The sequence below is a fragment of the Bufo bufo genome, chromosome 4 (assembly GCF_905171765.1).
Source record: "Bufo bufo chromosome 4, aBufBuf1.1, whole genome shotgun sequence".
NCBI lineage: Eukaryota > Metazoa > Chordata > Amphibia > Anura > Bufonidae > Bufo > Bufo bufo.
This window is the reverse complement of record NC_053392.1, coordinates 132685401-132710543: the sequence shown is the minus strand read 5'-3', so window position 1 is coordinate 132710543 and position 25143 is coordinate 132685401. Positions and strand designations below refer to the sequence as shown.

At 44.7% G+C, this 25143-nt stretch overlaps 1 protein-coding gene across 2 annotated transcripts in view; it reads right to left on the bottom strand.

Annotated features, from left to right (window-relative positions):
• LOC120997694 (rootletin-like) overlaps nucleotides 1–25143 on the bottom strand; it is a 119328-nt gene that overhangs the window by 5860 nt on the left and 88325 nt on the right. For both annotated transcript variants that reach the window (XM_040427922.1, XM_040427923.1), the window contains 15 exons: nucleotides 24748–24917; nucleotides 24428–24607; nucleotides 23324–23458; nucleotides 22944–23087; nucleotides 19449–19687; nucleotides 17320–17479; nucleotides 16997–17164; nucleotides 15323–15674; nucleotides 14737–14903; nucleotides 12718–12838; nucleotides 7033–7196; nucleotides 4161–4601; nucleotides 3826–3975; nucleotides 3192–3371; nucleotides 2620–2751 (listed from right to left, as the gene is read on the bottom strand). In XM_040427922.1, coding sequence (XP_040283856.1) covers nucleotides 2620–2751; nucleotides 3192–3371; nucleotides 3826–3975; nucleotides 4161–4601; nucleotides 7033–7196; nucleotides 12718–12838; nucleotides 14737–14903; nucleotides 15323–15674; nucleotides 16997–17164; nucleotides 17320–17479; nucleotides 19449–19687; nucleotides 22944–23087; nucleotides 23324–23458; nucleotides 24428–24607; nucleotides 24748–24917 — 2903 coding nt within the window. The remainder of the gene's footprint in view (nucleotides 1–2619; nucleotides 2752–3191; nucleotides 3372–3825; nucleotides 3976–4160; nucleotides 4602–7032; nucleotides 7197–12717; nucleotides 12839–14736; nucleotides 14904–15322; nucleotides 15675–16996; nucleotides 17165–17319; nucleotides 17480–19448; nucleotides 19688–22943; nucleotides 23088–23323; nucleotides 23459–24427; nucleotides 24608–24747; nucleotides 24918–25143) is intronic.

Below are 25143 nucleotides of genomic sequence, written 5' to 3'. Positions count from 1 at the left end.
GGCCTCTCTGTGCATCAGCCCCCAGAGTGCAGCGACAGTTCTCAGCCCCGGCCACTCTGTGCTGCAGCCCCCAGAGTGCAGTGACTGTTCTCAGCCGTGGCCTCTCTGTGCATCAGCCCCCAGAGTGCAGCGACTGTTCTCAGCCCCGGCCTCTCTGTGCTGCAGCCCCCAGAGTGCAGCGACAGTTCTCAGCCCCGGCCTCTCTGTCCAGCAGCCCCCAGAGTGCAGCGACAGTTCTCAGCCCCGGCCTCTCTGTACATCAGCCCCCAGAGTGCAGCAATTGTTCTCAGCCGTGGCCTCTCTGTGCTGCAGCCCCCAGAGTGCAGTGACTGTTCTCAGCCCCGGCCTCTCTGTGCAGCAGCCCCCAGAGTGCAGCGACTGTTCTCAGCCCTGGCCTCTCTGAGCATCAGCCCCCAGAGTGCAGCGACTGTTCTCAGCCCCGGCCTCTCTGTGCTGCAGCCCCCAGAGTGCAGCGACTTTATGATACTGGGGTATAGGGGGGCGCACTGCGCCACCAATGAATTTAATTTACCCCATAATACAAATATAGACTGAGGGTGCCAGCCATATCACACAGCCGGCGCTCGGCCTCAATGACAGGGATCCCACCGAACCGTGCCAATTAACCCCTCAGGTGCCGCATTTGAGGGGTAAATTGCCTTGGTTTGCGGGATCGCCGCTTCCTGTCATTGAGACCGGGTGCCGGGTATGTGATACGGCCAGCACCCACAGTCTATATTTGTATTGAGGGTAATTCTCATTGGTGGCGAAGCGGCCACAGCCCCTCCCCTCCAACTCACTATTACCTTCTCGTTGGCGCAGCAGCAGCGGGATCACAGTGGGAAGGGACTCTCTCCTTCTTCACTGTGCCAGCTGTAATGTGTGCCGGACATTTTAGAGGCATTCAGCACTGTGACGTGTGTCTGCCCCTATGACGTCACTAAAATACCGTGGTAATTAAGAAATGGCGATATCGCCGTTTCTTAATACCGTGGTATATCGTTAATACCGGTTTATTGCCCAACCATAATCTACAGTACACATCATCAAAAGATTTAGAGAATCTAGAGAAATCTATGTGCACAAGAGACAATGCCGACAGTAAATATTGGATGCTCGGCACTGCATTAAATACAGGCATGATTCTGTACTGAAAATCACTGCGTGGGCTCAGGAACACTTCCAGAAATAATTGGCTGTGAACATAGGTCGCCGTATGATTCACAAATGCAACTTAAAGCTCCATCATGAAAAGAAGAAACCATATGTTCACATATAGGCCAGTTCTTATTTAAAATGGACTGAGGCAAAATGGAAAAGTGTTCTGTGGTGAGATGAATCAAAGGTTTGGAAAGCCAAGGATGCCATGTTCTGCGTAATCAAGAGGAGAGGGACCGTCGAGCTTGTTATCAGCACACAGTTCAAAAGCCTGCATCTCTGGTGGTATGTAGTTGCATTAGTGCCTGTGGCATGGGTAGCATACACATCTGGAAAGGCACAAACAACGCTGAGCTGTATATAGAGCTTTAGAACAACATCTGCTCCCATCCAGACATCTGTTTCGGGGAAGACATTGCATATTTCAATGCTAAACCACATACTGCATCCATCACTACAGCATGGCTTTGCAGAAGAAGAGTCTGGATGCTGGACTGGCCTGCCTGCAATACCGACCTTTCACCAATTTGGCGCATCATGAAATGAAAAATCCAGCAAAGAAGACCCAGGACCGTTGAGCAGCTAGAATCCTACGTCAGACAAGAATGGGACAACATTCCTCTCCCAAATCTACAGCAATTGGTCTCCTCACTTGCCAGACATAAAGAAAAAGGGGTGCTACACAATGGTAGACATGGCCCTGTCCCAACATTTTTCTGAGATGCGTTGCTGCCATCAAGTTCTAAATGTTAAGTTAATATTTTTCATGGAAATCGTAAAATGTCTCACTTTCAACATATAATAAGTGTTCTGCGATCTATTGTGAATAAAATAGGGATGTATGATATTTTTTTTTTTTTTTTTTACATTAATACACATTTTACACAGTGCCCCAACTTTTTGGGAATTGGGGCTCTAAATGATATAACTGGATATGGAGATATGGGCCATATACATTATAGTAATAGATGCAATGTGAGTTTGAGCAACAATGTGTTTGGGATGACTGGATGGATTACGTCTGCCTTTATAGCATCTTGTCAGTATACACAGAAGATGACTGCACTGGTAAAGGAGGCCATACACATTAGACAGAAGCAGGGGGATGTGTGAAACCCTGTTGAATGAATGATCAGCTGGTGAAAAATCATTCTTGCAGATGCCGCCACACACGTTTTAGTCCATGTTGGCTGTTAGAGTCATTCAAACTGGCCATATCTGTTCAATGACCGTCCGCCTAATTTCAAAGAAAGACTGTCATCTGCAAATGATTTTTCTTTGAATGAATGAAAATTTTAAACACCTGACTTGTTATCAGATGATGGTCTATCATCGATCAGCTAATGATCTTTTTGGTTGAAATTGTTTGGTCTGATCGACTTTAAAGTAATGTGTGCGCAGGCACTGGTATGAAGTCTGGTGCACATCACGCCTTCCTAGCTGGATTCATAGTTTATATACCTCCAAGTATTGATTCTGTCTCTGTGCTTCAGTTACATCTTTTTTCAGGGATATCACCAGTTGGTTTAGCTGCTCCTTCTCTATGTTGAGCCGTTGTGTTTCCCCTTCCAAACGCAGCTGCTCGCGCTTCGCCTGTATGTGACAGAGCAATGTGAATAATATACGGCGTAACGTCTCCAAAATGTACATACTCTCCAAGACAGGTAAAGTTATTATTCTTATTCTTATACATGCTGAAGTCCCACATGTACACCACCGGCTATCTTGTTTCTATAAGGCCTCATGCACACAACCGTATGTTTTGTCCACATCTAATCCACATTTTTTGCGGATCGGATGCGGACCCATTCATATCCACATCTGTACGTCCATTGCGCAGCCCTGAAAACAAGATAGAACCCGTCCTATACTAGTCCATTTTGCATACAAGAATAGGACATTTCTACATCAGTTAAAAAAGAAATGGCAGCATGCATGTGGCTGTTATCTGTCTTTTGCAGATCCGCAATTTGTGGGCCGCAAAACGGAACGGTAGCGTGCATGGGGCCTTAGGTGGATGGCTTTCTTGTTACCTTTTCCAGAGCAGCTCTTAGTGTGTTGTTCCCTTTCTCTAGAAGAGTCGCGGAGTGTTGAATGTCCTGTTTAACAATCTCCACCTGTGTCTTGTCCCCTTGGAGCACCTTCACTCTTTCCTGCAGGTCAACAAGTGCAGCACCCTGTTCTTTCTCCCTCTGCTGGTGTTTGAGAAGAGCCTGAAAGTGATGAAAAAGTCTGAAGAAACTGTGCCTTTTTCAAAGACTTGTATCGCAAAAAAAAGAAAAACTTGTAATGGTAAAAAAACGTATGGCAAAAAAGACACTATTTCTTTAATGCATCTTGTATGACTTGCCAATAGAAATGGCTGCCATTGTGCATGTGAAATATCATCTATTCATTATAATGTGGCACTGTAAGGACAATTATATGGACCTGGTAGGAAAATGTCATATCTAGATGGTGATGTTCATCAAACTTGTAATATTCTTTATTATGTTTTGTTTTTTTCTGTGGTGGCATCCCAAAACGTCCTCACTGGTCCCCTGTCAATCCATCAGCAGATTACAGACTGCCGACAGGGATGCTGTAGGGATTCCAAATTCCCACTTTATTCACTGACCACTCCTCCCATCAAAGGGTATAATAACATTTTGGGAGTTGCCATCTCACCTGCTGCAGCTCCTCGGCCCGGGCCTGATATTCCCTGCACGTCAGCTGCAGTTCTCCCAGCTGCTGTTGGTGCTCCTGGACCGTCTGGGAAAGACGCAGGTTCTGTCTCTTGCTGTCACTCAATGCCTGCCGCACGGAATCCAGCTGCTCCTGGAGAAGCAATAAATAACATATTGTGAACAAATGAAAAGAAAACCATTAGGATACTTGCCAACATTCCAAATTACTGCACACCCAAACCTGTCCCATCATAACTGGGACCACTTCCAGGTATGCATTATCCCTTCAAATGATTAATTTTACTGAACTGAAATTCCTTTGTGGGTGTCAGTTACCTGTAACACTCGTCTGTCTTGCTCGGCCGCTGTCAATGCTCCCTGTAGTCTGTTCACATCATCTTGCAAGTTTCCTTTACCAGCTGCTGCTTCTCCAAGTGCTTGTGACAGCCCCTGCGACTTCTCTTGCAACTGCCGCTCGCCATCCTGTGACCTGGACAATGCAAGGCTCAACCGCTGCACCTCCCTCTGCAGAGTCACCTCCCTATCCTCACTCTCTTTCAGGTGGTCCTGCAAAGAATGTGCCCTGTCCTGTAGGGACTGCACCTCTGCTTCCCTCTCTGCAAGACAAAGGCGCGTCCTCTCCAGTTCACCCTCCAGGGAGCGGCGTCTTAGCTCCAAGTCCGTGCCGCGGTTCTCTGAGGCTTCCAGCACCTCTCTTAGGCTTTTGCACTCAAGTTCATGCCTGCCTTCATCGCTACGAGCCCGGCACAGCCGCTCCTGAAAGGACCAATGAGGCGTCACCCACAAGAACAATTGTAACAAGACTCAATGTACATCATTCTGAAAGTGTTAGGGCTCTTTCACACGAGCGGATCCCGTGCGGGTAATCCGTTGCCCGAAAGAGAGCCAAGCCCCGTTCCGGACAGCAGAGACACGGAGCATTAACATGAATGATAATGCTCCGAGCCTCTCTGTGACCTTTTTACTACAAAATCACGGTGATGACTTTATCTTACTGCTGTGATCTATATTTTTGATGACTACGGGGTTGGGAACCCTATCTACAGCAGCACAAGCAGAATAGCCACAAAGTTTGGTACAAAAAGACTTTATCTTACTGTAATTTTTTAGTAAAAAGATCACAGAGAGGCTCGGAGCATTATCATTCATGTTACTGCTCTGTGTCTCTGCTTTCCGGATCGGGGCTTGGCTCTCTTTCACGCAGCGGATTACCCGCACAGGATCCGCTCATGTGAAAGAGCCCTTACACAACCTCATAGATGCATCAAACATTTTATGGCATTCCCTGTGTTTTACCATTTTCAACTATACTTTCCACTCATTACACTAAAGACCAGTGGTGCACAACCTGCGGCCCACAATGACATTTTGTGTGGTCCACAGTCATATGTTGTGGTCTGGCGGCTACTCTCATGTGTTCTCCATGTTGGAGAGAAGTGGCAGCATGGTGGATCGATGGTGAACTGTGTGGCCATCCCTGAGATCCCCATATATTGGGGACAATAAGGTCTCCTGACCATGTATATGTGTGACTATCTTCACTGTAGTATTATAGTAAAGTAGTAAAACTCACACAAACTACATTTGAGAGAGCTGGAAACATGCATGGTCTCTTCCTATATGGAGTGTGAATGGGGATGAAGGGTACCCCTAGTCTCCAGATAAGTGGATATAGAACTGGCATCTATCAGATATATACAATATTTTTCACACTATAAGATGCACCTTTTCCCCAAAACATGGGGCCAGAATGTCAATATGTCTTATAGTGTGAATGCTCTTAAAGAGCCGTGGTGTGGGTAACGTGAAGAGCAGGGGTTGTATGTGAGGATTTTAAGGGTGCCGGATATGATGACGAAGGATAAGGACCGCAACAAAAAGCCCCCTTCAGGCGAGTAAGAGAGATAAGAGGACTGAGGCCAGAAGGGGAAAACAAGGGGAAGATAGGTAGCTGCAGATGACCATCTAGTCGGTGTCATGGGAGAGCGCGGGGAGTCAGTGTTGGGCATACTGGAGGCAGAGCAGCTTTGGGGAGATGCAGCTCTGAGGGAACATGTAGGTACTAGTTCTTCCTCCAGCTTATTATCCCCAGTCCGCTGAATTTGCTCAGATACAGCCGCAAAGCGCATTAGAAGGAAAGGCAAGAAGAGTGTGCAGTGTAGCCCAGGGTCAGGATGGACATGAACTGGCATGACTTGCAAGCACCGTATACTGGATCCCTGGAGCTGGTCATTAACAAGGACATTCCTTGGGACAAGAACTTCCTCTATGTGGGGGTACAGCGCGGAGCAGAGATGTGGTGGCATACAGGTGAGCACTGGGCACAGTATGCACACTAGACGGTTACTAAGGGTCACTGGGAACAGTATTCACACTGGACATTTACTAAGGGGCACTGGGCACAGTATGCACACTAGACTGTTACTAATGGTCACTGGGAACAGTATTCACACTGGACATTTACTAAGGGGCACTGGGCACAGTATGCACACTAGACGGTTACTAAGGGTCACTGGGAACAGTATTCACACTGGACATTTACTAAGGGGCACTGGGCACAGTATGCATGCTGGACTGTTAATAATAGGCACATGGCACATTATGCACACTGGACTATTATTAAGGGGAACTGGCCATTATACACACTGGACTTAAACTGAGGAATACTGGGCACATTATACCCGCTGGACTGTTACTAAAGGGCTACTTACGGTGTCCTCCACAAATCCCTAAAGCAGTGTGTCATCGCAGATCCCCCAGAACAGTGTGTCCTCAACAGATCTATTAAATATTTTAGCACACAATTTGTTTAAAAATTTTTTTTTTTCTTTTTCTCCATATAGTGCGAAAAATACAGGTGATTTCGATATGCCATAAATGGCCCAGATGGTAATGCCACTGTAGGTTTTACTGTGGCCCTTGGGATTAATTAAATCTGGCAATGTGGCCTTTGGACCAAATGTTGTGCACATCTGCCCTAGGTACCGTGGGGGGCAGTAGAAGAAAAGGTCATGTGGGGTACCTGTGAGGGCAGTCCCAAGAAGTTTCTAATGTAAAGACAAGACATCCAAACACATGGGTGGAGCGGATTTGTAGACATTCCTGATATTGACATGCCAATGCTCGACACAAACTCCTTTCATCATGTTATTCATATTATTAGTACATGCTAGTCACCCCTACATACCTGTAGATCCCTCTTCTCATCTTCGCTGACACGTAAACCGTGCTCCAGTTTGAGGGCGCGCTCTTCTGCAGCCTTTCGATCTAGCTCCACTTGACGCAAGTTGTCCTGCAGCAGACGCATTTCTGTGTGAGAGGTGCCAAGACGCTCCTCCATTTTCTGTTCCCCTTTTATAAAACAGAAACACTGTGAAGATCAGGCGGAAAGCTAAACTTCTGGCCTACAAAATGACCCCACAATGTGAACTTGGGACCCTGTCAAAATGCAGGCACACTTGGCAAACAGCTGGAGGAAGTCGAAGCCATCCAATCATTCTCCTGCAGCGGACAAGGCAGGGCAAATGTAGTATTATGTTGTGGGCATCCATGTAATACAAGGATAGCTCGAGTCTGCCAGAATGGGGGCAGCTGTCATACAGCGCCTCTCAGTTCTAGATCATAGAGGGGGTCCCGAGTAAATTATTTAAGATGAGGTATGCAGATAAAAGTGTATTTGTATTAAAGGGACCCTTCCATCAAAAAAGGGTATTTTGTAACTCAATATTTTGACAGTACTATACCATTGAAAATGAAGTATAACATATTTTCCATAGCAGTCAGCACAGAGAGATAAAGCTCTTATATATAGTAGGTAGGTAATCAATTGTTATTTTACTACTTCAGTAAGGGAAACATTATCATATAATAAAAGATCTAGAATTAGGACAACAGTATGAAAGCTCTATTGTTCTCTTGCTAAAGATGTCAACGAAAGAGCATATTACAGGGTGGCCCACAAAAAAGTAGCCTGCCCCCAGCGACAGTATGACAAGATGAACGAGCAAGTGGATTGTCACAAGTCACAAAAGATGCTGAAAGTGGTCCCTGTTCATGTCTCTGCACCTTTGGGCATGTCAGATTATGTTGGCTGATACTTGATGCTTGCAGCTCTTCAGCAGTGATGCTGCGGATAGTGGTTGTGATGTTGTCCTTGAGTTCATCCAGGGGATGGGGATTGTTAGCGGACACTTTCTGGTTTAAATTTCCCCATTTTGCATGCGGACAAGTCTGGGGAACGTGGAAGCCATAACCCCTGCTCACAGTTCGCTCCTCCGTAAACAGCTCATGAACCGGCTCCAGTGAGCTCCGTGAGGTGCGGCATGTGGACAAGTCTGGGGAACGTGGAGGCCATAACCCCTGCTCACAGTTCGCTCCTCCGTAAACAGCTCATGAACCGGCTCCAGTGAGCTCCGTGAGGTGCGGCATGTGGACAAGTCTGAGGAACGTGGTGGCCATAACCCCTGCTCACAGTTCGCTCCACCATAAACAGCTCATGAACCCGCTCCGTGAGGTGCGGCATGTGGTCCCATCTTGTTGGAAAAAGCAGGACATGTTTTCTTCTGCAGCATCACAAGCAGTATCAGCCAACATAATCCGACGTGCCCAAAGATGCATAGACGTAAATAGGGACCAGTTCCAGCGTCTTTTGTGACTTGTGGGTAATAAAAAAAACAACAATCCACTCGCTCGTTCATCTTGTCATACTGTCGCTGGAGGCGGGCTACTTTTTCTTGGGCCTCCCTGTACTTATCAGTGTAATGTGTGATTCTTTCATCCCCTTCTCTTTCTGGTCGCAGTGAATGATCTGACTGAGAAAGTCAAGGAGGCTGATTGCGGTGCTAAACGTTTAAACAATGGAGGAAGTTAAAAGGGTATTCCGAGATTTTTTTTGGATAGGTCATCAGTATCTTATTGGTGGGGGTCCTGGGTACGATACCGCCGATACGCTGTTTGAGAAGGCTCCTGCGCTCACAGTGGTACTGCGGCCTTCTCGGAGCTTAGCCTAGGTTATGTGACATCACGTTCATCGGCCTCATGGCCTAGGCGCAGCTCAGCCCTATTGAAGTGAATGGGGCTGAGTGCAATACCAAGCACAGGCACTATACAATGTACGGCGCTGTGCTTGGTGAGCTGAGAGAAGGCGGCTGCGCTACTGCGAGTGCCTGCGCCTTCTCAAACAGCTGATCACGGCGGTCCTGGGTGTCGGAACCCTACCAATCACATATTCAGAGGATAGGGCATCAGTTAAAACATTTTGAACCAGGACAGGAAGTAGAATACATGGAGTGACTTCAAAAAATGATACCCAGAAAACCATCTGCCCGTTTTTTTTTGTATAAAAAATGCATATAATCACATATAGGCTGTTGTTTTGATGAAAGATGGAGCTCTGAGGACTGTTCCCAAAAAATAACCTTATGTGACACGACATGTTTCACAAAGGCGGGGTGTTGCATGCAGAAGTAAATTAGTTGCCATCCTTGTGTGGGCATGAAATGTAAAAAGCTGTCATCGTGCCTTTTTTTCACACAGCTTGTTAGTGAGGATGGATTTTAAAGAACAAAAAGTGTTGTTCCCCATTTATGTGATAATCCGGGCCATTATGTTACAGCTTGTGAAGATTCTCGTACAGAAAATAGGATAAAGTTGCCTCCCCTGCCAGCTCCTTGTCATGGCTGTGGGGTCACACCCTTCTAAAACGTAGCCCGGGGCTGTGAAGTTTAAATGCTGAGAAGGGTTCAGCGCAGAAAAAGGTGATATGAAATGATTTCTAAAGCCAGCAGACACAATACCTTCCCCTAAGGCCCCTTTCACACGAGCGAGTTTTCCACGCGGGCGCAATGCAATTCATTTCAATGGTTCTGTGTACATGAGCGTTCAGTTCTGCAGTACGTGAAAAACGCAGCATGTTCTATATTCTGCGTTTTTCACGCAGCCCTGGCCCCATAGAAGTGAATGGGGCTTCAGTGAAAAACGCATTGCATCCGCAAGCAAGTGCGGGTGCGATGCGTTTTTCACTGATGGTTGCTGAGAGATGTTGTTTGTAAACCTTCAGTTTTTTATCACACGCGTGAAAAACGCATCAAAACGCATTGCACCCGCGCGGAAAAAACTGAGCAACTGAACGCAATCGCAGACAAATCTGACTGAACTTGCACAGTAGAGAGCTGTTGACAGCTACTGTATTCCTCCCCCCCCCCCTCCATTTACATGCACACTCCGCCTGGCATGCACATGTGCATGTTTTCTCCATAGAAGGGAGTAAGCCAAAGCCAGACACCTCAGGTGGCAGCTTATCTCCCTCAAGTACAAAGGATCTGTACATAAGGAGTCTAGATTGCCATTTTTTATTTTCCTACTGACCCCCATTGCCCCGCTGTCGGTGCTCAAAGCTGTGCTGAAATATATGGTCCAGACTGCTGTGGCAACATAATGGAGAGGACTCTTGTGTGCATCACAGCAAGGTATTTCAGCACAGCTCTGAGCACTGACAGCGGGGGAACATGAAAAATAGCAATCTGGACTCCATATCTGCAGTAATACTCATGTATAGGGATGAGCGAACTTGTGTTTTTCGAGTTAGGGGTTTGCGTTTTATTACAATTAGGAGAGGACTCCTGCATAACAGAAACCAGATGGATCCGTTATGCTGGCCAATAGACTTCTATTATGACGGAAAGCCTCTTAAAGGCATTCCGCTATGCATTCTGTCATAGAGTCTGTGAAGGTTCTCATTTATCCAGGTCATGGTATATCTGTAAAGAATAAATCAAGGCAACTGGACGTACTGTAGATTTCTTGAAAACGTTTCACTTGTTCTTCCAACGAGCTTTCTCAATTCTGAGTGACTGTACAAGAATTCTCTGGGAATAAATACGCAACTGAATCAACATCTGGTAATTATACCCAGCAAGGGGTCAGAGGTCATTATACCCAGCATGGGGTCAAAGGTGTTGAGTCCATTATCCTAATTGGAGTCAGTAGGTGATAAAGACTTCCCAGAAAAAGGTATCAAGACAGCATTGTATGTGGCAGACAATAGATGTCTAACCCCCCGCCTCTATTCAAGCTTGGCTTCTCCATTTTTACGTAGATGGCCTCCTTCACACCTCGTTTGTACCAATAGGCCTCCTGGAGAAGCCAAGCTTGAATAGAGGCGGGGGGGTTAGACATCTATTGTCTGCCACATACAATGCTCTCTTGATACCTTTTTCTGGGAAGTCTTTATCACCTACTGACTCCAATTAGGATAATGGAATCAACCCCTTTGACCCCATGCTGGGTATAATGACCTCTGACCCCATGCTGGGTATAATTACCAAATGTTGATTCAGTTACATATTTATTCCCAGAGAATTCTTGTACAGTCACTCAGAATTGAGAAAGCTCGTTGGAAGAACGAGTGAAACTTTTTCAAGAAATCTACAGTACGTCCAGTTGCCTTGATTTATTCTTTACAGATATTCTGTCATAGAATTCCGTTATGGCCCGTGGTAACGGAATCCATCACGGATTTGTAATAAAACTCGAACCCGGGACTCGAACTTGTAAAACAAAGTTCGCTCATCCCTACTTATGTATTACTGTAGATAATAGTAAAAGATCGTGGTGATGGATTTCCTTCAATATACATTAGAAACTAACATTTCATCAATGGCAGAGTACAAAGGCTTCTCTGACTATTTGATCACAGGATGATATTCAACCTTGTATGTTTCTATACAGCCCTATAGATTCCTCATTGTATTGATATTTTTGTTTAGCAATTATAGAATGCACCCTTTTCCTGCATAGGGTAATAGTCACAAAGCAAGGACCTGACTATTAGGGCTCATTCAGATGGCCGTATGTTGCTTTCCACATCTGGCCCACAATTTTGTGGATCAGATGCGGACCCATTCACTTCTATGGGGGCCCAAAAGATGAGGACAGCACACTGTGTGCTGCCTGCATATTTTCTTCCGTTCCATGGCCCCGCAAAATAAATAAAACATGTCCTATACCTGTCAGTGAAAATCAGGACGTGGCTCCATTGAAGTCCATGAGTCCACAAAAATGAGGAATGCAATCCGTTTTTTGCGGACATGCTGAACTGTCCGCAAAACAACGGAGCTGCATTTTTGCGGACAGCAAAAAAAATACAGCCGTATAAATGAGCCCTAAGGCTGAGTTTACATCTGACAGAGCAGAGATAAGAGCAGAAAAACAGAATTAAACCTCTGGTGAATCCATCACATGATAGATGCCAACAGTGCCCAATGGACCACCCTGACATATAAATGAGGTCCGCCAGGTTTCATCACGGTGTCTGTCATTTTATTAGAAAAAAATGTTTTGACTGTGAAATCTGATGGAATCTGTGACGGAGGCTCCTACAAACACAGTTGTGAACAAAGCCTGAAAGAAAATTGAGAACTCAAATGAGCTTAAAGCAGTTGTCCCATCTTGGTGTTTCCATGGCCGACATGGGATTAAGCTCTGGCCACAGGAGGCAGAGTTACGGAAATGGCCAAGCGGCCGGCGATCCGTGTCTCCATAACTCCCATAGCGGTGCTTGGGAGCTATGAAAACAGCATAGCACAGCAGGCTACGGTGCTGCAGTAACTTGGGGGTTACAGAAGCAGCGTACCTTGCTGTGCTGCACTGTTTGCATAGCTCCCATGCAGTGCTATGGGAGTTATGGAATCAGTAGAGTTTCTGTAACTTCAGCCGCCTGTGCAGCCGCTGCGCAGTCCCATCTCGCCATGGAAATGGTGAGATGGGACAACCCCTTTCAGCATCGGACTAAAAGATTGTGATGCTGTATACCAACTATTCACAGTATATTATCATCCCCTCCTCTGACTTTAGGCTCGGAGAACAGAGATACCTTGGTGGAGCTCGGTCAGCTGTCTCTGCAGTTTCTGCAGCTGGTTCTGCAATCTCTCAGAATGGTTTGAGCTGTCATCTAGTTGTCTGCGCAGAGACATGATCTCTATGCCGGCCTCATCCTGTTAATGGCAAAGACATGTACTTAGGATGAAAAGCAGCAAAGATTAGATTTAGAGGACATAGATCATTTACAGAACAATGGACGCTTGTGTCTTTAAAGGCTTCTAAACCTGTGGCATTAGTCAGCCATTATATGGTATTATCTATATTAAACTTTGTTTCATTCCCTTAAAACTGGATGATGTTGATTAGAGTGACAAAGCAACTTCTATATTTGTCAGTTAATCCTAAACCCTCGTGGCCGTCAGCTGGAGGCTATGTGGTACAAAAAGAGCCATAATATCACATATAATGGAGCAAAACACATTTCTTTCTGTCGGGCTCGTACAGAATGAAAAAAAAATATTTTGCATGAAATTGGAGACTTACAAAAGCTGCGACGAAGTCTACATGTGCCCGATTACATGGCCTGCTAAGGCTCCTTACAGCCTCGGAGTTGTAAAAAGCAGCCATGCATTATCACTTTAAACAAAGTAAAGGTTCTCCTTCTAGAAATGCCCTCATTACCAGTGGAAAGCTCCAGAACACTACATTTCCGAAGTGTCTTTGTCTTAAAACGGTATTCCCATCTTGGACATTTATGGCATATTAATAGGATGTGTCATATTTGTCCAATAGATGCAGGTCCTACTTCTGGGTCCCGCTCTTATCTCAAGAGCGGGGCCCTACTGTGAATGGAGACCCCTGCCCTGCTAACGCAGCTATTTTCATTGGTCCCATGGCAGTGAATGGAGAGGACGCCTGCTGTGCATTCATGGCGGAGCCCTGTTCTTTAGGAGGGCAGGTCCCAGAGATGCTCAAAGTAGCATGTCACTGGGTCATGTGCTACTTGAGGGACACATCCCTGCTACAGCCAGTCATTGGTTGCTTCATCGTCCATGCCAGAAGTTTACTCGTGGGGACCAAAGTGCGTTGACCGAAAGAGCCAGAGCCGAGTGGAGGGGAGCAGGTAAGCATGCTTCACTCCACAGGTCCAGCGGGGATGGGAGAGGTGTTCAAAACTTATAAAAAGCTGGAAAATCCCTTTAACTCTAGCTACGATAGAAAATCCAATCCCTTCAGTTTATGCTCAGAAGTATTGGTTCTCACAATGCCGAGCTGCTTTAGCTGCCCCCATGCCTTAACGTGAAGCCTCATTCACACAGTGCACATTTGGCAAGTTACATACGCTTTAAGACAAACCCAGGAGAAAAAGTATTAAAGATAAATATTATAATTCTCATCAAGGCAACCTGGTTTTGGCTTCATGAGACCTTACAAGATGGACACTGTCAGTGGTGACTTCCTCCCCTTGACTAAAAATGCAATGGACAATCTAACGTATGACACTGATGTCCCTTCCTTGATCAGAACAGGATCAGCTGGATACAGACAAGTAACAGCAATCTAATTCCACCGAGTATGCATGGGCTTACACTGGTATGCTTCCTTCTCATACATTCTAGCTATTCCTATGCATTTCCACCTGTTTATTTTTGGTAACAAGCAGTTGCAGGAAAGAATAATTTTTACTCCTTGAGGTATCTGCAGATGGCAGGTTTTTCCATTGGATTTTGAACTGCCGCAGGTCCACATGTGTGGCCACCCAACGTGAAATCTGTGGTAGGAAGTGGCAAGTAATTTTTTTCATTTCAAATCTGCACACAGAAAAAATCCACCCATATAAACTATAGCATGGATTTCCATTTAAGTCAATAAAAGTAGTTGGGAATATTATTTACTGACCTTATAAGAAATGCTCACAGCTTGGCTAGAAGTACAACGTTTTAGTGCCCTTCTAAACAATGCTAATGTGCAGTGTCCACCAAATGATTTTCCTAATAGTTCTCCCTTATTAACAATCATGTGTAACCTGAGAGAGCAGATAGGAGCTGTCAGAATACCCTTAGATCCTCACCCTCTCTCTCTGAGTCTCCCTTTGTTCCTGCAGAAGATCCTTCAGAGCTACAATCACTCCCTCAGGTTCAATTTCTGGATAAGGGGAACGAACACGATCAGGAGACCCCCCTCTTGAACATGGTGTCCTTCGACCATCCAAGAGACCACTTATGGAGCCATCAAGACCTATAGAGAAATACATGTTGCATTAAAACGATCTGCTGTGTTATTCAGTGTTTCTTTATCAGTGCATGAGAATTTCAGGACCATCTTAGGTTAATATTTGCATTTTATGTTTCCTCTGATCATGAAATTCCAGTTATACACAAATATGATGCCATAAGGATACATAAATATTTTCCCATTCCACTACCTATTCCCAGAATTATGTCCTTGCTCAGCATTCACATTTTTTAAACATTTACCAAGCTTGCGGCTTACAACAAGCAGTTCTCCAATATTTCCCAAAAGAAACACTGAGAATATTCAAGCCCAAACCCAATGATATCGTCCGGGAACAGACCTACTCCCAGCATATCACATTTATAAGTAAATGAATACTAAGAGCTGGCAATGCTACGGGTGACCTGGTTCCAATTTCTCACCTTTACTGGGAGACAATGCTCTGTGAGGTGAGGCGCTGCGTCCTCTGATACCTAATGTGCGTCTTATAGCTGAGTGCAGAGTGTTTAGCTGGGTTTCCATCTCCCTTCGTGCCGCCTGGATCCGATTCAGTTCAGTTTCTAGGGCTCGCACCCGAGTCTCACAAGCTCCAAGCTGAAGTTTAAGATCAGCCGTATCGGTGGTGCCCCGCTGTAGCTGCTCCTGAAGGGTCTTGCATCCTTCTTGAAGTCTTTGCTCTCCGGCACGGCTATCGCTCATCCTTTGCTCAAAGTCTCTCTCACGTTGGCGAGATGATGACTCTAAGGCTAAAAGACGCTGCTGTAGAGACAAAATCTGAGAAGAGGTGGAAGGACATCAGCTGAATCTGTCATGTTTGCCAATGAAAGGTTTTAAGCTGCCATAGTTGGTTTTGTATAGTGCACCAGTTTGGACAGCTCGTTGTGATATTAGGGGCCCCTGATGCCAGCTCAAGGGGGCAGGCTGTTGGTTGTAGCATGCACACTTATCCCCCTGCAGCTTACAGTTCCCAAAGCACCATAGGGAATGAATAGAGCGGTGGTCACGCATGTCAACTACTGTTCCTTTCACACAGGGACCACATCCTTACCCAGCATTTGAACTGCCAGCAATCATACATTTATAACTTATCCTAATTAATGGTTGAGGTACAACCCCTTTAACTCCTCCGCATCTGCAGCTACTTTCAGAATTCTTCTGGCCTCCTGTCACTGAGGGATAATGCACTGTAAGCATTCATATGAAGGGATTGTTCACTTTGGACAAGCCCTTGTCGTTTAAAGTGTCCTTCAAAAATAAGCTGATCACAGGGTGTCCCTCTGCTGAAGATCCCAGCAATCATCTGTCATCTACAGGGGAACCCAGCAGAAAGTGCTCAATTTCCCTGCAGTGCCCCCAAAGGAGAAATAAAGCATGACACGGTGCCCATTGAAATCACTCGAATGTTCTTGTAATGCATGGATAGCCCGGTCCTCCAGAGTTAGAGAGAGACTCTTTTTAGCTGTTCTGACTGAGTGTAAAGCTCCATTCACACGTCCGCAATTTCGTTCTGCATTTTGCTGAACGGAATTGCGGACCCATTCATTCCTATTGGGCAGCATGATGTGCTGCCCGGACACGGAATTGCGGATCCGCACTTCCGGGTCCGCACTTCCGTTCCGCAAAAAAATAGAACATGTCCTATTCTTGTCCGCAATTGCGGACAAGAACAGGCATATACTATTAGTGCCGGCAATGTGCGGTCCGCAAAATGCGGAACGCACATTGCCGCTTTCTGTGTTTTGCGGATCCGCGGCTCCGTGTATCCGCAAAACACGTTGCGGATGTGTGAATGGAGCCTAAGTCAATGGTGACAGTTCCGTTTTTTTAGGAGCCTAAAATACCGGATCCGTCACCAAGACTTTCAATGTATTTAGTGACGGATCAGTTTTTTTCTGTTTTTATTTCACACAACCGCATCCTAACGGAACAGATGCATCCTAATGTGCAAAATCAAAATGGATCCATTTAATTCCGCTATTGAGATCCTAATGTGATCTCAAAGCGGAATTCAGCGAAGAAGTGTGAGGTAGCCACCGACCGTATGCATTAAACCTCGAGCAAGAAATACAAGGATTTGCCCATGACATGATACAAACCTCTCTGCGGGCAGCTTCTTTCTCAGCCTCGCTCTCTGTTATACGCTGTCTCAGTTCGAGTGACTCTCTTCGACTCTGCTGCTCTTTCTGCTCCTCCTGTTGTATCCGGGCCTGAAGATCAACCACTTCTTGCTCCTTCTGACTGCTCTCTCCTCCAAGTGTTTTTACCTGTGTCATATGAAGGAAGAATGAATGATTGGCAGGGTACACACATTCTTATGTGCAGTATTTTTTTACGCTTTCACTCCTGAGATTTTTTTCTACATACTAAAGCACTGAAATGTATATAATATCTGACAGAAATGGAGCCAGCTGTCACACACCTGTCTGCGCAGCTCTTGAAGTTGTCTGCGGGCCTCAATGTGTGATCGCTCTACCTCACGCAAACTGGTTCTCAGTTGGGCTGCTTCCCGCTCAACGCATGACTTGGCCTCCTGCAGTCCGGCTAAGCGCTGCAGCTTCTCCTCTATTGCCACCTGCAGGCTGGAGGAATAATGCATGTGAATTGATTACCGGTATATCACATATTCATTTCCATGTAGTGAGCAGCACTTCAATAGACTCAATAAAGAAAGACCATCAAGCTTTAATACACACTCTGATGCATGTGTCTGTGGTTCTCAAGATAAAAGTTTAAATCCACTTCTGTGAAATAAATTCTTATGTCGAAAACCACAAGGATGAATGGAAGAGGCCTGGTTTCTCAGCTTCCTCTCTATCTCCTTCTCTACATCTCATCTCCATAGCTGCTCTCATTGACAGTTATTAAAGGGGTTGCACCAAGGAATTAACTTATAAGTATCCAACCTCTGGGATGCCTAACAATCTCAAGAACGGGGGTCTTGTGCCCCCTGTAAGAATGAAGCGCCTCCTAGTGGTGCCAGGAGGCAGCCAGAATTTTATCATTTAATGTAAAACTGATGCTTCATTTCAGACTCCTCTCCTGCTCCAACCCCTTCACCAACTGTCAGTTTACTGCTAAAATCTGTCTTCAGTGAAGAAGGGCTGCCTGCTCACTGAAGGATGAGATTACCTAGAAACCCATGGAGGAGGAGAAAGAGGAGGAGGGAGAGGCTGCTGGAGACAGGCAGAAGTAGAGATGCTGACAGAGACACTGCAGTGTATACAGAGGATTCGGCGTTCTATAACATAAAGATGACATTTACCGTAGCCCATATTAATATATTTTAAGAAAGTAATTCACACAGAATTTTGGATTTATTTAAAGGAAGTCTGTCACCACTGGCAACTGGTTTTAACCTTTTGCATTGCAGTGTAGCTGTCCTATGGGTGCGGCTGGGCTACTTTAGGGATAAGTACATCCCCTTGGAGATTTTGAACATTTTGTATAACAGCCGTCAGATAATATGACAAAGCAATACAGTAATGTGTGGTATGAACAATTCTGTCCATCACAGTATAACTATGAGGAGAAAAAAACTGTGGATGCTAACAGTGCATAATGTTCCTTCACACTATGTGGCCAATCGAAAAAGGTCATTATGGTCAACTAAGGAAGAATACTTAAAAACAAACAAACGGATAAACAACAAACGTGGCAAACAGGGAAAGTAGACGAAAGACAAACTTAGGGGGAGGGGGGCTTCCGTCAGATGGCAGGCACCATGAGTGGTATTTGGTCATTTGTAAGTTACAGGTTGCAGTGCTCCTTCATACAGCTCAGCCAATGAACTAATAGCAAAACAGTATGGAGGCAGTAGAAATAAAAATATTGCGTATAAAGCATTATTTATAGGCCAGTATCCTGTCGTCGCCATTATTTAAAAGGGTTGTCCGGGTTCAGAGCTGAACCCAGACATATCCCCACCTTCACCCACTCAGCCCCTGAATTGCACAGGGCAAGAGCTTTTTCTGGAGATCTGGTGACATACCGGGCTCTCCATGGGTAAGCTAGACGGAGGCTCCCGCCTAGCCCGGTGACGTCACTGGCACTAACGGGTGGGCTTTAGCACTGCCCTAGCCTGTAAAACAGCTAGGGCAGCGCTAAAGCCCAACCATCGGTGCTGGTGAAGTTACCGGGAACCCTGCTAGGCGGGAGCCTCTGCCTAGCAGTGTAAAAATGGAAACAAAAAGCCCTTGCCCTGATCAATCCAGCGCAAGGCAAGGGGGAGCATCGGAGCAGAGGGTCTGAGTGGGGGAAGAAGTTGATATGTTCGGGTTCAGCTCTGACCCCGGACAACCATTTTAATCATATCAGGGTGGTGCTGGACATGCCACGGGGCCCTTTTATTCCTTATTAGCATAGTTATAAAAATCTGTTCTTAGGGGTCAAAAGAAGAGGGAGCAGGACATATATACAAGATATATTTGGAAATCACAATAGGAGACCCACACTGTGATGCAAAGGATTACAAATGGTTGCCAGTGTTGACAGGCTCCCTGTTCAGCGGTGGACCCACTATAAGCTCTGATTCCACTATTGTAATCCTACCTGCTCCTTTCGGTCTCTGTTTTCTTGATGGATGCTCTCAGTTCAGTGTTCGATTTCTGCAGAGTTTCTCTTTCACGTGTCAGGTCACCAAGATCTCGGCGTAACTCTAAAGCTTCCTTCCTCTGTAATTCACACGTCTCTTCTGTCTCCCGCAGCAGGCGCTGGACTTCAATGATGTCCCTGCGCAACCCATCTCTGGCATCCTCTGCTAAACGGAGCTGGGTTCTCAGCTCTTCCATCTGCATCGGACAGCAACATTTTTTTTTTAATCAGATAATTTTTATTTGGTTTTTCAAAAAATCATAACAAAACAAAGGAAGACAGTCTGTATAGCATATATGCAACAGTAGATGACAAAAATACCATAGCATTAGACGATCGGACAGATAGTTACTTACATAAGTATCACAAGTAACATAAACCATGATACAAGAAGCACATAAAATCACGTATTCTGGTTACAAAGTATATCTGGTACAGAACCACATTTCCCATTTAATAATTTATCAACAGGAAACCCACCCTCCCTACCCAGACAGCAACATTTAGTAGAAAGGAAACTGGTTAATGTAATCATCAAGTAATGATCATTTGGCTCTGCTGTCTACTAAGCAATCATCCGAATATTTTAGAAATGCGGCTGCAACTGCTAGCTGTCACATTTGAAAAAACAAAGATCCAAATTCACCTGTCACAACTGTACAAGATCCCATGGAAGTCTATGTAAGGCCCCAGGTGGAGCAATAGGACCCCTATTCTGCAGATATGATATAATTCCAAATCCCAAAAGACACAAATAATTTCAAATTATACGACCAAACTGTCAAAGGGGTTGCCCAGATTTCTTTTCTTTAATTTGCTGCCCAGTTCCCCACTATTCCATTCCGACTCTGTAGCTGTCTTCACTGGACTTCCAGTTCTGTCAACTTCCACATGGACAGGTCACGTGTGCCACTGCAGCCAATGACTGGCCTCAGCAGTGATGTGTCCCCAAATGGCACATAACCCAGCATGCCGCTTGGGGACACGTCAGCTCAGGCCAGTCATTGGCTGCAGTGGCACACGTGACCCTATCTATCTTGTATCTATCTATCTTGTCTGTATCTATATCTATCTATCTATATCTATCTATCTATCTACTGTATCTTGTCTATATCTATCTATCTTGTATCTATCTATATCTATTTATCTACTGTATCTTGTCTATATCTATCTATCTTGTCTGTATTTATATCTATCTATCTATCTTGTCTATATCTATCTATCTATCTTGTCTGTATTTATATCTATCTATCTTGTATCTATCTATCTATCTTGTATCTATCTATCTATCTTGTATCTATCTATCTATCTTGTATCTATCTATCTATCTATCTATCTATCTATCTATCTTGTATCTATCTATCTTGTCTATATCTATCTATCTTGTATCTATCTATCTTGTCTGTATTTATATCTATCTGTCTTGTATCTATCTATCTATCTATCTATCTATCTTGTATCTATCTATCTTGTCTATATCTATCTATCTTGTCTATATCTATCTATCTTGTATCTATCTATCTTGTCTGTATTTATATCTATCTGTCTTGTATCTATCTATCTATCTATCTATCTTGTATCTATCTATCTTGTCTATATCTATCTATCTTGTATCTATCTATCTTGTCTGTATTTATATCTATCTATCTTGTCTATATCTATCTATCTTGTATCTATCTATCTTGTCTGTATTTATATCTATCTGTCTTGTATCTATCTATCTATCTATCTATCTATCTTGTATCTATCTATCTTGTCTATATCTATCTATCTTGTATCTATCTATCTATCTATCTATCTATCTATCTTGTATCTATCTATCTATCTATCTATCTATCTATCTATCTTGTATCTATCTATCTATCTATCTATCTATCTATCTTGTATCTATCTATCTATCTATCTATCTATCTATCTATCTATCTATCTATCCATCACTGATATGTAACTTACACTGCACACAAAGGAGTGGTTATTGAAAGGAAGAAGAAGAGGTGCTGTAAGCATGTGCATCCGGTACCAGTGTTACAAGGCTCCACTATAGGACTTAACCAACAGCAAGTGAAATTGAAACAGATTTGCCACGGGGTGCAAGGGTAGGCTAATGACCTTAGAATAAGGCAGTTTAGATGGCGGTATTTTGGGGAAGGGATATAGGAGGTAGACCTCCAGCGATATCTGTTGGGTGGGATACAGGCACAACCTCTTTAAGGAGGAGATTCTACGCAGTAGGCCACAGAGATCACACATTATTTCAGTCCTCAAGGACATAACCCTAAAATGCCCTGTCAGTGTAGTACATGAGGAGCTGAACTCCCTCACAGACAGGACAGAATACATATTAGGCTACTTTCACACTCGCGTTTTGGCTTTCAGTTTCTGAGATCCGTTCAGGGCTCTCACAAGCGGTCCAAAACGGATCAGTTTTCCCCTAATGCATTCTGAATAGAAAAGGATCCGCTCAGAATGCATCAGTTTGCCTCCGTTCAGTCTCCATTCCACTCTGGAGGTGGACTCCAAAACTCTGCTTGCAGTGTTTTGCTGTCCTCTTGACGAAACTGAGCCAAACGGATCCGTCCTGACACACAATGTAAGTCAATGGGGACGGATCCGTTTTCTCTGACACAATCTTGCACAATAGAAAACGGATCCGTCTCCCATTGACTTTCAATGGAGTTCATGATGGATCCGTCTTGGCTATGTTACAGACAATACAACCGGATCCGTTCATGGTTGTATTGTAACGGATCCGTTTTTTGTAGATCCATGACGTATCCTCCCAAAACGCGAGTGTGAAAGTAGCCTAAATCATAAATGATTAACCCACAATTGAGAAAAATTCTATTAGGTAACAGCCACACGCTGGTCCCATCAAGTGGTTGTCCAGTTTAGAAAACCCATTTCCATTGACTCCATTAATAGAGGATGTCCTCCTTATCTCTTGACCAGGACAGAGTGTGGTTTCAAAGACCTCGCACTGGAGGACCTGTCTGGTCTTATGGTACACAAACAAACCACTAATTTAAATGGTCGGTGTGTAATGTTTAGCTTCCCCTGTTGTGGCGCTACAACTGATCACAGGAGGGGGGCTCAGTAGAAAGACACTTTGTCAACAGCTATGTGGTCAGGGGACCCTTTTAATAAGTAGTGATCTTCTAAAGTAAGGAGCTAACTTAAAGGCCAAGGCTCCAGGGTGTTGCTGTAAAACTGTGGGACTGCCGAGACCATGCTTCAGGTGCGGACATTGTAATGCTACAGTGTTCCCAGAAGTCTGTAGTGCTACAGAAAAATGAGGAAGAATAATGTCCAAAATGAGGTCCTTTGTTTTTATCCCTCAAACTAATCATGCATGATGTGATGCTGATTACATCCGAGGACTACAGGAGATATCATTATCTGCAGCTGGAATGGAAATAAATACCTGATTCATTAACTGCAAAGCATGCAGCTTACCTCTTTGGTCAGGTTTTCCCTGTCTTGACTCAGTTGTCTGACACGCTCACATAGGCTCTTGTTCTCTTTAGAGTGTGCTGACACGGCATCTTCAAACTCCGACTGCAGAGCTTTCAGTTCTGAAGAGACTCCGTCCAGCATTGCCTGCTCGATTTACAAAGAGATGGATCCAATTCTCAATCATTATCTTATTATTCACGCTAATGTGCCCGCTAACATATGCCAAGACAGCTACTCCCTTGTGGCAACCAATTTCATGTGTATAACACATCAGACAACCTTGCGGTAATCGTATATACACCATATACATTATACGACAGCTCATAATCTCCTTGGAACGCGTTGTGTAATTGTGTATTGTGTGCACCGCATGAACGGACCTTGTCCTGGTCTTGCCCGATCCGAGCTTCCCGTCTAAACCTCTCAGCCTCCAGTTTGGTGTCAGAAAGCTCCCTCTGGGTCTGCATCAGCCTTTCGCTCAAAGCATTCTTCTCGGTTTCCTTTTGGAGCAGAGCCTGAACAAAAAAAAAAAGAGATGAGTCTTTACCAAGAGAGTTTAGCTCTGAAATATGGTCACATACGAACATGCCAATGCTACACATGTTCTCATCCATCATGAGCACGATACACTGACGATTTTGTAGCTACTTGCCAGGACCAAGAGAAGAGGTGGGTTAGTGATGCACCCCTTAAGGGCACCCTAGTAAATTGGGTGCACATTCGGTGTGCATTCCCTGAGTATATGCACCACATATAGTCTGGAGGTATGCAACTGTATGATTGACAGCTGAATAGGCTGGCCAAAAACTGCCCCTGTAAAGTTGACTACACTTCCTAGACTTTCTCTTCATAGAAGTCTATCAATACCGAATGCCCGGTGTATACGTATGCTTACTGACGTAGTGTGCAAAGAGCCTCAGACTGCAGGCCCAGTCCTCCCAGTCCCAGTTATTAGCCTTGTTCCTATTGCTAAAAAGGAGTGGTGAATGTAGGACATCTCTCAGTCTATGGGGGGGACGAGGAAGCGGTGCTTGGTCATTCTCAAAGCACCTTCTTCTGTCCCTTTTATTAAAAATCGCAATGAAGAGTTTCTTCTCCAGCACTCCATAAAAATATATCCTGTATTGAAAACACATTAAAAACATCTTGCAGTAAAAACAGCCATGTAAAGAATTGCCATACCTTAAGGACAAGTTACACTCTGTCCGAAATGCGTAGGAAATTTTTACTTACAGTTTTTTTGTAAGACGTTTTTAATGTGTTTTCAATAAAGGATATATTTTTAATGCAAACTCTGTGTCCGATGCAGGATAATCCTCCTTGGACCCATTCAGATTTCAAGATCCCAGCATAAGCGCTGCGCATATCATTATCTATGTGTTTGCTCCTTTTATTAAAAAGACTATTATAATGCAGTAAGCAAACCCCTGACCCAACTGGAAGTGGCAATACTAAAATATGAATGTGTGGATGGGTCTTCTCACCTTTTGTTTCTCGTTTTCCACCCGCAGTAAACTTTCTTCCCTCTCCTCTTGCAAGCGAACAACCTCCGTACTCAGCTTCTGCCTGATGTTCTCACACTCGGATATTAGCTCCTCTTTCTCGTTCTCCATACGCTGGACTGCCTCCTGCTTCTCCTCCATCATGGCCAGCAGCAGTGACTCCTAAAAGTAACAGTGGCAGATGAGGCAATAGTACAGGAATAGAAGGACTAAAGCAGTGTACAGAGGAACATTTAGTACGGTAGCTGATAGAGATTATCTGCGCCGACCTTCCCAAGGTGGTCTGTAGCTAATGTACTAACCTTCTCCCTCTTGAGCCGCTCTACATTATCTTGGTGCTGCTGGGCCTGGTTGCTGAATGAGATCTGTGCGGTTTGCTCTGTTTGTGCTAGTTGCAGCTCCACTTTGACCTTCTGTTGCCGCAGCTCAGCCATGGCTTCTTCCGCTTCCAGGGCCTGGTGTTGAGCCTCCGCTATTATGAAAGATCATTACAAGCCTCAACTATTAATTAATACAATAAAATCCACAGTTTTAGGCGCTCCCTAAAAACACATCTTTTTAGGATAGGCTATCGCATCCCCTGATCTAACTCTTCTCCATTCACCCCCCACCACCCGTTCAGAATTATTCTTCTGAACCTGATCTATCAGTATCCACCACACGCCATGCACTCAGAAGCACTACAGATATCGGCGGTG